Source organism: Scyliorhinus canicula, chromosome 4 (assembly GCF_902713615.1).
Source record: "Scyliorhinus canicula chromosome 4, sScyCan1.1, whole genome shotgun sequence".
Taxonomy (NCBI): Eukaryota; Metazoa; Chordata; class Chondrichthyes; order Carcharhiniformes; family Scyliorhinidae; genus Scyliorhinus; species Scyliorhinus canicula.
In genome coordinates, this window is record NC_052149.1 from 199,806,712 (window position 1) to 199,819,926 (window position 13,215).

Here is a 13,215-nt window from a genome sequence, read left to right on the forward strand (position 1 = left end):
GGAGAGTGATGTAGTTGATGCTGAGACTAGGATCCTGAATCTAAATAAAGGAAATTCCAATGATATGAGACGCAATATAGTTCAGATAAATGTGAGGTTATCCACTTTGGTAGCAAAAACAGGAAGGTAGATAATCAGAATGCCCACAAATTAGGAGATGTGAATGTGTAACGAAACCTGGGAATCCTCATACACCATCCACTGAAGGTAAGTATGCAGGTGCAGCAGCCGGTAAAGACGCCTTCATTGCGAGAGGATTAGAGTACAGGAGCAGGGATGTCTTGCTGCAACAAGGCCTTGATGTGGCCACACCTGGAATACTGTGTGCAGTTTTGGTCTCCTTATTTGAGGAAGGATGTTCTTGCTATTAAGGGAGTGCAGGAAAGATTTATCAGACTGATTCCTGGGATGGCAGGACTGAAGTACGGGGAGATACTTGAATTGGTTAGGATTGAATTCATAGACTCTCTACAGTGCAGAAGCCAGGCCATTTGGCCCATCGAGTCTGCCCCGACCCTTGGAAAGAGTACCCTACCTGGGCCCATGTCCCGACCCTATGCCCGTGACCCCACCTAACCTTTTGGACACTAAGGGACAATTTAGCATGGGCAAGCTACCTAACCTGCACACATTTGGACAGCGGGAGGAAACCAGAACACTCGGGGAAACCCACGCAGACACGGGAAGAAAGTGCAAACTCCACAAACCCGGAATTGAACTTGGGTCCCTGGCGCTGGGAGGCAGCAGTGCTAACCACTGTGCTTGAGTTGAGGAGAATGAGGGGGGGGGGGGGGGGGTGCTCACAGAATCCTATAAAATTCTTACAGGATTAGGCAGGGTAGATGTAAGAAGGATGTTCCTGATGGTGGGGTGTCCAGAATAAGTCATAGTCTGAAGATACAGGGTCGACCATTTAATACTCAAATGAGAGGTTTCTTCACCCAGAGAGTAGTTGGCCTGTGGAATTCATTACCACAGAAAGCAGTTGAGGCCAAAAATGTGCATGCTTTCAAGAAGTAGTTAAATGTAGCACTTGGGGCGAAGGGGATCAGAGTACATGGGGGGGGAAGGCAGGATCAGGCTACTAAATTGGACGATCATAATGAATGATGGAGCTATGATCATAATGAATGATGGAGCAGGCTCAAAAGGCCGAATGGCCTCCTCCTGCGTCTCTTTTTGATGCAATATCCTATCCTGATGTCACGTTTGCAGCCACAGAACATCTAGCTGTTCCCTTTCTGATAGAATCTCCGACCACTATTGCTCTCCCATTCTTTTTCTCCCCCCACCCTGAGCAGCTGAGTCACGCGTGGTTCCTCGGACCTGGCTTTTGCTACATTCTCCTGAGAAACCATCTTCCACAACACTATCCAAAACAAAAATCTGTCAGAGGAGGTGGCCCTAGGAGACTTCTGCATTACCTGCATCGTGCTTGTCTGTCTGTCTGGGGTCACCCATTCCCTTTTCTGCCTGTACACTCTTTGCCTGTGGTGTGGCCACCTCATTGTACATGCTATCCACCAAAATCTCTTTATTGCAGGTTTTCAATAGTAACTCCAATTGCAACTCCAGCTTAGAAATGTGGATTTCAAGTAGCTGCAGAAGGAGACACTTCCTGTACATATGGCTAGCCTGGGTACTGGAAGTGTCCTTGACTTTCCTTGCACAAGAGAAGCATTCCACATGGTTGACCGCCCTACCACAACTTAACCTTCAATTGCTTCCTTTACTTTTAGTTCTTCTACTATCGGGGCGTTAGAAATGCTCACAAGGTCATACTTACCAACGCTGTCTCTCCCCTTTCTGAGGAAAGGTAGAAAAAGAAAGGATCACCTGGCTCCCTCCTCACTGAACGCTCTCGGTCACCAAATTCCAAACAGTGCAGAAGGAGGCATTAAGCTCATCGAGTCTGCACCGACCCTCTGAAAAGCACCCTAACCTAGGCCCAATTCCCCACCCTGTCCCTGTAACCCCATCGACAGACAATTTAGTATGGCCAATCCACCTAACTTGCATACCTTCGGATTGTGGGAGGAAACCGGAGCACCCGAAGCAAACCCACAGACACGGGAAGAATGTGCATACGGTCACCCGAGGTCAGAATCAAACCTGGGTCCCTGGAGCTGTGAGGCAGCAGTGTTAACCACTGTGCCACTGTACCACCCCTCCCCAACTGAATCTAGCCTCTGAAAACCCATAAGACATTTATTTAAGTAACTTGCAGCTGCAGGTTGAGCCTGTATCAGCCCTGTTTTAAAGCTAAGACTAAAACCCATCTTCTTCCAATTCAAAGAGCAACTTTTAGTTCATTGCTAAATTAAAGATTAGACTTCAGATAAAAATAAACCCTTAATTTAATACATGAATTCCCTCAGTCTCCAAACTCCAACATTCACACTACTGCAGTCCAAGCAGCACTCCCGCCATATCTTGTTCCATGCTTTTATGATAATAATTGATTCTGCGTTGCCCTATCATTTTATAATTTCACTCTCTACTAAATTTAGGGCTGACAATGAACTAACATTGCCAAAGATAAACATTGAACCTATTCAGACCCTAAAATGAAAATGTATCAAGAAGTGAAGAATCTACTTGCTGTGTAGTAAGACTAAGGAGATTTTAAAAAATTGACCCAAATTAGAATGCTTTGTCTTGGAAATCAGTTTGCTATTGAATATCTGGAATTATAGCATGTGATTTATGTTTTTTAGATACACAAGTGCACTGATTTTAAGAGAAATTGTCTTTATTGAGAGAAGTGCTCAGTTCCATTATGCCCTGCATCTGAAACAGGACCTATCACTCAACAACAGCAGTAAGATTCCTCTGCAGAACCCAGGAAATGATTGTTTGAAAAATACTGATGCAAAGACTTTCTTTGTAGGGGGAGAGAGTAACAAAATGTGTGCTTAGTTCGCGTCAAATCTGTAAAAGCATCAAAATGCCTAGAGGATGCTTTCTCCAGAATTAATTCCATTTTGCATCAGTAGAGTCAGTCACTTAAATGACAACCGCCTAGGCTCTACAAAGAAATCCTTCACTGCTTAAAAAATTGTTGACTGTGGAAAACATAGAGGGTATTTTCTCCTTTTGAAGTGCTTCCCCAACATTCCGCTTTAAGGTGGCTTCCATGTATGCTTAACAGTCGCTAAATGATCAAGTGTACAGTATGGCACGTGCTCAGCTATTTACAACTCCCTTTACTTACCATTATTGGCTGCAAGCATGTCTATCATGCGGCCCGGTGTGCAAACTATAATTTCTGCTCCTCGCTTTAGTTCAGCAATCTGGATTAAGAAATGAAACATATTTTTAAACATGTGAAGAAAAACAAGTCGCCATAAGTTATCAAGAAAGGATTAGGATTCGATCAGTCATTCAAGTTGATCTTGTTCAGAAGTTTCTAGACTTACTACTGTTAGCGCACAAACAAATTTACCTATTAAGCTACATTGTCCAGGGACCTCTGGGTGGCATAATGTAGGGGAAGGCATGCACAAAGTGGCTCTTGGTAGAGTACTGCACGTTTTGCCCTTTTCTCTCAGTATCAGGAGTATTTTCTTTTGAAAACCCACAGAATTAATGGGATAAGGATTCCATAGGATTGAAATGCCCAGAAAAGTCAGGGGAAAGAAAATGGACAGTAGGATTTTGTTGACGGATACAGAGACCCCTCAGAGTTCATCGGCAGATAAAATGGTGGAGGCATCCTCTGGGGCTCCGGTCACTTCACTAATGGTTGAGGTGCTTTTGAGTACCTTGGTGAAGGAATTTAACAAAACACTGGCAGATTGTGTCAGAGGACCTCTGGAAATCAACGGAGGAGGCCTTGTAACCCTTGTAATGAAAGCCCATGGAACCACGATAAAGGATATGGAAGTGGCCCTTTCGAGGCACAGTGATCAGATTGCCTCACTGGAAGCGGAGATGTCTTTGGTGGCTGAAGTGAATAAATCATTAAAGGCCAAAGTGAATGATCTCGAGAATCGATCCAGGAAGCAAAGCATTTGAATTGTGGACTGCCTGAGGAGATGGAATGCCCAACGCCCACAGAGTTAGTCACCGTCAGCTGTTATGGGGGTCAGTTAGGGTTTAAAGTTAATATGTGTTTTGCTTTTATGCCTCTTTCTTCTATTGTGTAATCTTGGTTAATTGTTTTGGATGATTTTGCTTAAAATGAATATTTTTTAAATAAACATATTTTAAAAAGAAACATTGCTCTGGGAGAGATTTAAAACTTCATGACATCATATTTGTAATAATTTTATGGAGGGAAGCATAGCCTACTAAATTATCACATCATTCAAAATGTGGTAACTAAGTTATTTGTACAGTTACAATGTTCCAAATCCTGAAATTGTCCAAATACCAGATACTTTTATAATGTTCCATGCATCAATTTTAATTCGTAAAATTAAAAAACAAAATTATCTGAACAATTTGCCTTGACACAAGGGTAGTTATTCCCTTTGCCACTTCACGTACTACTGCATCCAGTGTCCAAAGTGACCCTTGATCCCACCCGACCCACCTGACCCGAACTACCCAATGCCTGAAATGCCCAACCTGAAATCTGGCAATATCCAAAATCCTGCACAGATTCCATTCCCAAGATTGGCAGATTTGAGGGACTGCACCTATTGTTGTGTAGTTTGAGTCAAACCTAACACAAGCTTACGAATTAGGCAGAGTAGTAGACCACTCGGCTCTCAAGCCTGCTCCGCTATTAAATAAGATCGGGGCTGATGTGATTTTAACTTCAACTCCACATTCCTACCTATCATTGATAACATATGCAAACATACCGATATTCGGAGAACCATTCACCATCAAGATATCAATATTTAAACCCCCAGAAAAACAGTGATAAACTTACCCTCTGCCAAGTAATGTACTTGATTATACAAGTTGGGGACATTAAATTCAGCCTGAGGTTTCTACAAGAATACAATTACTTAGCTAAAGCAAGAAATCTAAGGGAAGAACTCATAAGCTACCTTTCACTCAAAACAAACCTAACTACATAATTAATATTTTTAGGAATTATCAATAATTCTTTATGGATTTTTAAATACTATTTCAGATCGTCAATGCTCTCCTCTCCCAAGCTAGACACCTATGCCCTCAAAGACCTAAAAATAACTTGTTTTTCCCATCAAGTCTTACTGCAGCAGCTGGTGTTCTGATCAGGACCACTGTGCCCACACAACTTCCCAAGCTCAAAATTAACTTCCAGTATCCAGCAGTTGTACTTCATTGTCAGCAAAGGGGCAATGCTGAGCATTAAGTTGTCAAATAAGCACAGAGAATCTCAAATACCAAAAGGTGATGTCTCGAACTAGGAGGTGATCTATTTAATGGTTATTTTTTAATGAAATGATACCTCAATTAAAAAAATTAAAGACAGTTGATTTTATCATGGATCTACAAAATTATACTATTGTAGTGTATTATGCCAGGACATTTCCTTATTGATCAAATATTGAAGTTGTAATACCACTAATCAGAGTTTCTACATCCCTAATCTACATAAAGTCATTGCATGACAAACTTTTGATTGTTGAGTAATGTGGGAAATGAAGACAGGACCCATGGATAAAAAGCAAAACACTGCAGATAGTGGGGGGATTAAAAAAACCCCCAGAAAATCCTGGAAACATTCAGCATATCAGTCAGTACTTGTGGAGAGGAAGATAGGATTGACATTTCAGGTGGATTATCTTCCATCAGAAGTAGAAGGCAGCACACCTGAAACATCAGTCCTACTTTTCCTCCATGCTTGCTGCGTGACCGGTGTTTCCAGCATTTCTTGTTTTTATAATAGCACTGATCGACTATGGTTATCAGCCGGAAAAAAATAATTACTTACATCCCTAATAACTATAAACATATTTTCAAACTTTTCTGAATGAGATTTCAATTTGCTAGGAGAATGCTGAATCTCACTACATTAGGATCTGTCACAAAAATTTGACTCCAATAAGTATATATAATTTTTCAGCATTTAGTGGGTCTTGGACTCAATTCTAGGTCTACGTTGAGTTAGGTGCAGGTGGTGCACAGGAGCCTCATGAATTACTGCTTTCAACATGGAACAGCGAAAGTTAACAGAAAAGAATTACCTGTTCACTTATTCCAGTTCCGCCATAAACACACACTACCCTTAGTCCAAGTGCTTTTGAGAACTTCTTGCATTCTTTGGTAATCTGCAGGGCTAACTCACGGGTTGGGGTGGAGATGAGTGCTAAAAAGAAAATGTAAATATTTGATCATTGCAAAAGCATATTAAAATGCTAATGGCTCATAAAATAAATAAGGACAGTCAATTCTGGACACATCATGATTAGCCCATAAGTTTCTATTCAATAATTGTTTGCCTAGTAATGTACAGTGATTTTTAAAATTATCATTCTGAAGCCAACTGGTTTATAGTAAGGTGGCTTTTTATTTTTTTTGAGCAGAACATAACTTCCCCATCTTCCAGATTTCCTATCTTCCTAATAATTTTTGAAAATTAGTGCTTCTCGTACTTCAAATCATTTATCTCACTTGGCGTTCTGGATTGTATAATCCCATCCTTCAGAAATTTAACTATGCCATAATAACCCTTTTAATATAATTTCCTTTTTCTCTTCCCACATGGTTGCTCTTCCACAGATCAGCCCAAGTAACAACAAATAAATGGGAGTGCCTTATCAGATGTACAATTCTGGCTTGTAGATCAGTTGTAGTTTTCAAAGCAAAGAAAATATTTAATTTGATGCTATGGTCTCTATGGTTGGGACTTTACGTTTGGGATAATGCAAGATTAAATTTATAAACCTCGATTGCCAAGAGTATGAAATCTCAAAAATTAGATCACAGCTGCACCATCACTCAGTTGTTTTCATCAATAGATTAAGCATCTTTGCTAGTTTGTGACTTAAAATTCTGATGAAAACATAATAAATTTGCTAAATGCACTGAAATATATGCAGATTTTTAATCATAAAACAAAAGTCGCCATGAAATTTAGTATTAGCCATATATGAAAACTGCCTGTATGGTTGGCCTTCATAGCGTTGTACTGCGGTTTATTTTCTATAAAGCACTTGTTTTTGTAATATGCTATTTTATTTATTTTGATAAGTGTTTACCCGTACAATTTATGGATGCATAGGTGTACATGACAATCCATGTACTTAGCACATTGCGTTGTTTTTAATCTTCTTTGGTAGCAATGTGATGTGTAACATTGTTTCCATAGAAGCATGGAAACGTTATGGTGCAGAAAGCGGCGATTTAGCCCATCGTGTGTGCCAGCCAAAGAAAAAGAAACTAGGGGTGGGATTCTCCGACCCCCCCGCCGGGTCGGAGAATTGCCCGGGGCCGGCGTCAATCCTGCCCCCGCCGTGTCCCGAATTCTCTGCCACCCGAGATTCGGTGGGGGCGGTAATCGTGCCGCGCCGGTCGGCAGACCCCCCGCAGCGATTCTCCGGCCCACGATGGGCCGAAGTCCCGCCACTGACAAGCCTCTCCCGCCGGCGGGAATCAAAACACCTACTTGGCCGGCGCGAGCGGGCGCCGGGGTCCTGGGGGGGGGGCAAAAGGCCGTTCACGCCAGCCGGCGGAGCGGGAACCACTCCGGCGTGGACCTAGCCCCTCAATGTGAGGGCTTGGCCCCTAAAGGTGCGGAGACTGCCACACCTTTGGGGCGGCCTGACGCCAGAGTGGTTCACGCCACTCCAACACGCCGGGACCCCCCGCCCCGCCGGGTCTGGGAGAATCCCGGGCTAGGTGCTCATTTCCCAGCACCTGGTCTATAGCCTTGCAGATTACAGCACTTCAAATGCAATTCCAGATCATTTTTAAATTAGTCCAGCACTTCAGCCTCAACCACCAAATTAGGCAGTGATTGAAGATGTAACCAGGAGAGTTGACCAGGGAGAACTGGTGGCTGTGGTTTATTCAGATTTTCTGAAGGCTTTCAACAAGTTCTCACATAACAGATTACTATGTAAAGTTAAAGCGCATGGATTGTGGGTAGGGTCTTGAGATGGATAGAATGTTGGTTAGCAGACAGGAAGCAAAGAACTGGATGAAATGGGTCTTTTTTGCGATTGGCAGGCAGTGACTAATGGGGCACCGCAGGGATGTGTGGTAGGACCCCACCCCAACTGTTCACATTGTATATTAATGATTTTGACGAAGGAACTAAATATATTATCTCTAAATTTGCAGATGATACAAAGTTAGGTGGGAGGGTGAGCTGTGAGGAGGATGTAGAGATACTTCAGCATGATTTGGACAGGCTGAGTGAGTGGGCAAATGCACAGCAGATGTAGTATAATGTGGATAAATGTGAGGTTATCCACTTCGGAAGCAAAAATATAAGGCAGATTATTATTTAAACGGGCGTAAATTGAGAGAGGTGGATACTCAGCGAGACCTTGGTGTCCTCGTGCACCAGTTGCTGAAAGTAAGCACGCAGGTACAGCAGGCAGTAAAGCAAGCAAATGGTATGTTGGCCTTCATAGCTACAAGATTTGAGTATAGGAATGTTTATTGCAATTGTACAGGGTGTCAGTGAGGTTAAACCTCGAGCATTGTGTGTAGTTTTGATGTCCTTTTCTGAGTATTTTCTTGCTCTGGATGGAGTACAGCAAAGATTTACCAGACTGATTCCTGGGATGGCGAGACTGTCATATGAGGAGAGATTAAGTCGGTCAGGATTATATTCATTGGAGTTTGGAAGAGTGAGAGATGATCTCGTAGAAACTTATAAATTCTGACAGGATTAGACAGGGTATATTCAGAATGTTCCCAATGGTTGCGCAGTCCAGAACTAGGGGTCATAGTTTGAGGATAAGGGGTAAACCGTTAAGGACTGAGGCGAGAAGACATTTTTTCACCCAAGAGGGAGGCGAGTCTGTGCAATTCATACAACAGAAAGTAGTTGAAGCCAAAATGTTGTGCAATTTCAAGAAGGAATTAGATATAGCTCTTGGGGCTAAAGGGATCAATGGATATGGGGCGAGGGGGGGGGGGGGGGGGGGGAGGAGACCAGGGTATTGAATTTGATGACCGGCCATGATCATAATGAATGGCGCAGCAGACTCCAGGGCCTAATGGCTTTCTCCTGCTTCTATTAACTATGTATGTTTTCATGTATGATTCTAGATGTCTATCACCCTCACTGTGAAAAAATTATTTTCCTCATGTCCCTTCTAATCCTTCTACCAATCACCTTAAATCTATGCCCTGCGTTAATTGATTTTTCAACTGGGGAAACATGTCTTTCCTGTTTTTCTCAAAACTTCCCGATTTACAGGCCATGCATTTTCACTTGAAAAAGTAAAATTAGTCAAGTCAATGGCAAGAACAAGAGGTACATGTAACAATTGAATTTAAAGCTGAATCAGCATGTGGGTATTTGCATAATTTTGATTCTTGAATGCAGCGCTCTGGCATCTGTGAGGACACAAGACTAAATACTCACCAACAGGACCTTCCGCTTCCTCCAGCGGCCTCTGATCCATGATGTGTCGGAACATAGGTAAAAGAAAAGCTATCGTCTTCCCACTTCCAGTTTTAGCAATTCCAATTACATCGCGCCCACACATGATGGCAGGAATTGCCTGTGCTTGAATTGGTGTTGGCTTTTCATATCCTTGCCTAAGATCAGAAAACAATACATTTTTCGTCATATGTAGATTTATAAAATCATTTCAATGGTTTAATATTTTAGAAAATACTCACTTTTTCAATGAACTTAATATCTTCATAGAGATTCCACATTGCACCCATGATTTAATTGGTTTTGGACAGCCTTTACCACGTACTGCAATTCCCTCCAACTCCAATCTGTAGGCAGTCACTTCTGTAAAGCAACACAAAAGCATGAAACTGCAAGAGTACAGTCTTTTCATCATAAAAATATTTATGCTGGAAATCTGAAATAAAAACTGGAAATATTCAGTCGGACAAGCAGCATCTGTGAAGAGAAACAGAACAAACTTTTCAGTTTGAAGTTGACCCTTCAATGTCTTTCTGAATTTCCTGACCTCCGTATAAAGAGTTTTAGGAATGTTCTTCTACTTTAAAGAAGGCATTGGATACATGTATATCAGATCACATGTGAAAGGGGAATCAGGTGAACCAATTTATTACAGTTCTTTGAAGAAATAACATGTGCTGTAGATAAAGAGGCTCGACGTGCAGAACTTGGATTTCCAGATAAGGTGCTACATAAAAGGTTATTGCAGGAAATAAAAGCTCATGGTGTAGAGGGTAGCATAATGTAATGGCTAGAAGTTTGGTTAGCTAACATGAAACAGAGCAAGTATTTAAATGGATTATTTTCTGGATAACAAGGCGTAATGAGTGGTGTTCCACAGATATTAGTCATGGGCCTCAATCTTTTACAATTTATACAAAATGATTTGGATGAAGGGATTGAAAGTATAGTTGTTAATTTGCTGACAACGTGCTTTCCAACTTACCTTTGTGTTATGAAGAGGACATAAAGAAATTACAAAGTAATATAGATAGGTTAAGTGAGTGGACAAAGATCTGGCAAATAGAGTATAATGTGGGAAAATGTGAAATAGTACATTTTGGTAGGAAAAATAAAAAAGCATATTATCTTAATGATGAGAGATTGCAGAGCTCAGATGCAGAGCCACTGGGTACAGCAAGTAATTAAAAAGGGTGGCAGAGGGGAAAAAAAACAAGAAATTGTAGGCCAGTAGGCATGAGGTCAGTCGTGGGGAAAATTTAGAATCTATTATCAAAGATTCTATTGCAGAGCATTGGAAAACAGTGGCAGGATTGGACAGAGTCAGGATAGACTTATGAAAGGGAAATCATGCAGCATGGTTAGCACTGCTGCCTCACAGTGCCAGGGACCAGGTTCAATTCCGGCCTTGGGTGACTGCCTTTGTGGAGTTTGCACTTTCTCCCAGTGTTTCCTCGGTGTGCTCCTATTTCCTCCCACAGTCCAAAGATGTGCAGGTTTGGTGGGGTTACAGGGATAGGCTGGGAAAGTGGGCCTCGGCTGGTTGGTGCAGACTCAATGGGCCGAAAGGCCTCCTTCTACTCTGTATCAATTCTATGGTTCATTCTACGCTTGACAAATCTGGAATTCTTAGAGGATGTAACTGAGAGAGTTGACAAGGGGGAGACAGTGGATGCGGCTGACTTGGACTTTCAGAAGGCTTTCGACGAAGTCCCACATAAGAGATTGGCATGTCAAACTAAAGTACATCGGATATATGGTAGTGTATTGAGATGGATAGAAAACTGGTTGGCAGACAGGAAACAGAGTAGGAATAAATGGGTCTTTCTCAAATGGCAGGCAGTAACTAGTGTGATACCACAGGGATCAGTGCTGGAGCCCCAGCTATTCACTACATATATAAATGATTTAGAGAAGGGTACTAAATGTAATATCGCCAAATTTACAGATGACACAAAGCTGGGTGGGAGGGTAAGCTGTGAGGGGGATGTAGAAATCCTTCGGTGCAATTTGAACAAGTTTGATTGAGTGGGTAAATGAATGGCAGATGCAGTATAATTTGGATAAATGCGAGGTTATCCACCTCGGTAGCAAATATGAGGGACGCGATTCTCCCAAAGGGAGACAAAGTGCCGATGCCGGAGTGAAAACCGGAGTGTTTCACTCCGATGTCGGAGGCCGCTCCTCGCCCCCTATTCTCCAACCCCCAGCGGGCTAGGAGCGGCGGCTCGTCAATCTCGGGAGCCGGGCCTTGAAGCTTGTTACGCCGTTTTTGGGGGGGGAGAATCGCGTGCGGGTGCCAGGGTGGCGTGGCGTGATTCGCCCGGCACTCCCGCGATTCTCCCACCTGGCGTGGGGTCAGAGAATTGCGCCCAAGGTGGCAGATTATCTGAATGGCCAGAATTCAGGAGAGGGAAATGTGCAATGAGACATGGGTGTTCGACACCAGTTGCTGAAGTGCTTGCAGGTGCAGCAGCCGGTAAAGAAAACAAATGGTACTTTGGCTTTCATAGGAAGAGGACTAGAGTTCAGAAACAGGGATGTCTTGCTGCAATTATACAGGGCTTTGGTGAGGCCACACCTGCAATAGTGTGTGTAGTTTTGGTCTCCTTATCCGTGGAAAGCTGTTCTTGGTTTAGAGGGAGTGCAGAGATGGTTTAGAAGACTGATTCCTGGGATGGCAGGACTGACATATCAGGAGAGGTCAAGTCGGTTAGGATTGCATTCCCTGGAGTTCAGGAGAATGAGTGAGGATCTCATATAAATCTATAAAATTTTAACAGGACTAGACAGAGTAGATGCAATAAGGATATTCACGATGGTGGGGGTGTCCAGGACCAGGGGTCATAGCCTGAGGTTATGGGATAGACCGTTTCAGAACAAAAAACAAAGAAAAGTACAGCACAGGAACAGACCCTTCGGCCCTCAAAGCCTGTGCTGACCATGCTGCCCGTCTAAACTAAAATCTTCTGCACTTCTGGGTCCGTATCAACGAACAACAAAGAACAAATCCTCTATTCCCATCCTATTCATGTATTTGTCAAGATGCCCCTGCTTCCACCACCTCGTCCGGCAGCGGGTCCCAGGCACCCATTACCCTCTGTGTAAAAAAATTTGTCTCGCACATCTCCTCTAAACCTTGCCCCTCGCACCTTAAACCTATGTCCCCTAGTAATTGACCTCTCTACCCTGGGAAAAAGCCTCTGACTATCCACTCTGTCTATGCCCCTCATAATTTTGTAGACCTCTATCAGGTCGCCCCTCAACCTCCGTCGTTCCAGTGAGAACAAACCGAGTTTATTCAACCTCTCCTCATAGCTAATGCCCTCCATACCAGGCAACATCCTGGTAAATCTCTTCTGCACCCTCTCTAAAGCCTCCACATCCTTCTGGTAGTGTGTGACCAGAATTGAACACTATACTCCAAGTGTGGTCTAACTAAGGTTCCATACAGCTGCAACATGACTTGCCAATTTTTATATTAAATGACCCGGCTAATGAAGGCAAGCATGCCGTATGCCTTCTTGACTACCTTCTCCACCTGTGTTGCTGCCACTTTCAGTGACCTGTGGACCTGTACACCTAGATGTCTCTGACTTTCAATACTCTTGAGGGTTATACTATTCACTGTATATTCCCAACCTGAAAATGAAAATCGCTTATTGTCACAAGTAGGCTTCAAAAGAAGTTACTGTGAAAAGCCCCTAGTCGCC

The 13,215-nt window shown here is 42.8% G+C and overlaps 1 protein-coding gene across 3 annotated transcripts in view; it reads right to left on the bottom strand.

Annotated features, from left to right (window-relative positions):
- The window catches only part of ddx46 (DEAD (Asp-Glu-Ala-Asp) box polypeptide 46), a 100,518-nt gene that overhangs the window by 48,988 nt on the left and 38,315 nt on the right, over positions 1 to 13,215 (bottom strand). For all 3 annotated transcript variants that reach the window (XM_038795857.1, XM_038795856.1, XM_038795855.1), the window contains 4 exons: positions 9,745 to 9,865; positions 9,485 to 9,660; positions 6,129 to 6,250; positions 3,215 to 3,293 (listed from right to left, as the gene is read on the bottom strand). In XM_038795857.1, coding sequence (XP_038651785.1) covers positions 3,215 to 3,293; positions 6,129 to 6,250; positions 9,485 to 9,660; positions 9,745 to 9,865 — 498 coding nt within the window. The remainder of the gene's footprint in view (positions 1 to 3,214; positions 3,294 to 6,128; positions 6,251 to 9,484; positions 9,661 to 9,744; positions 9,866 to 13,215) is intronic.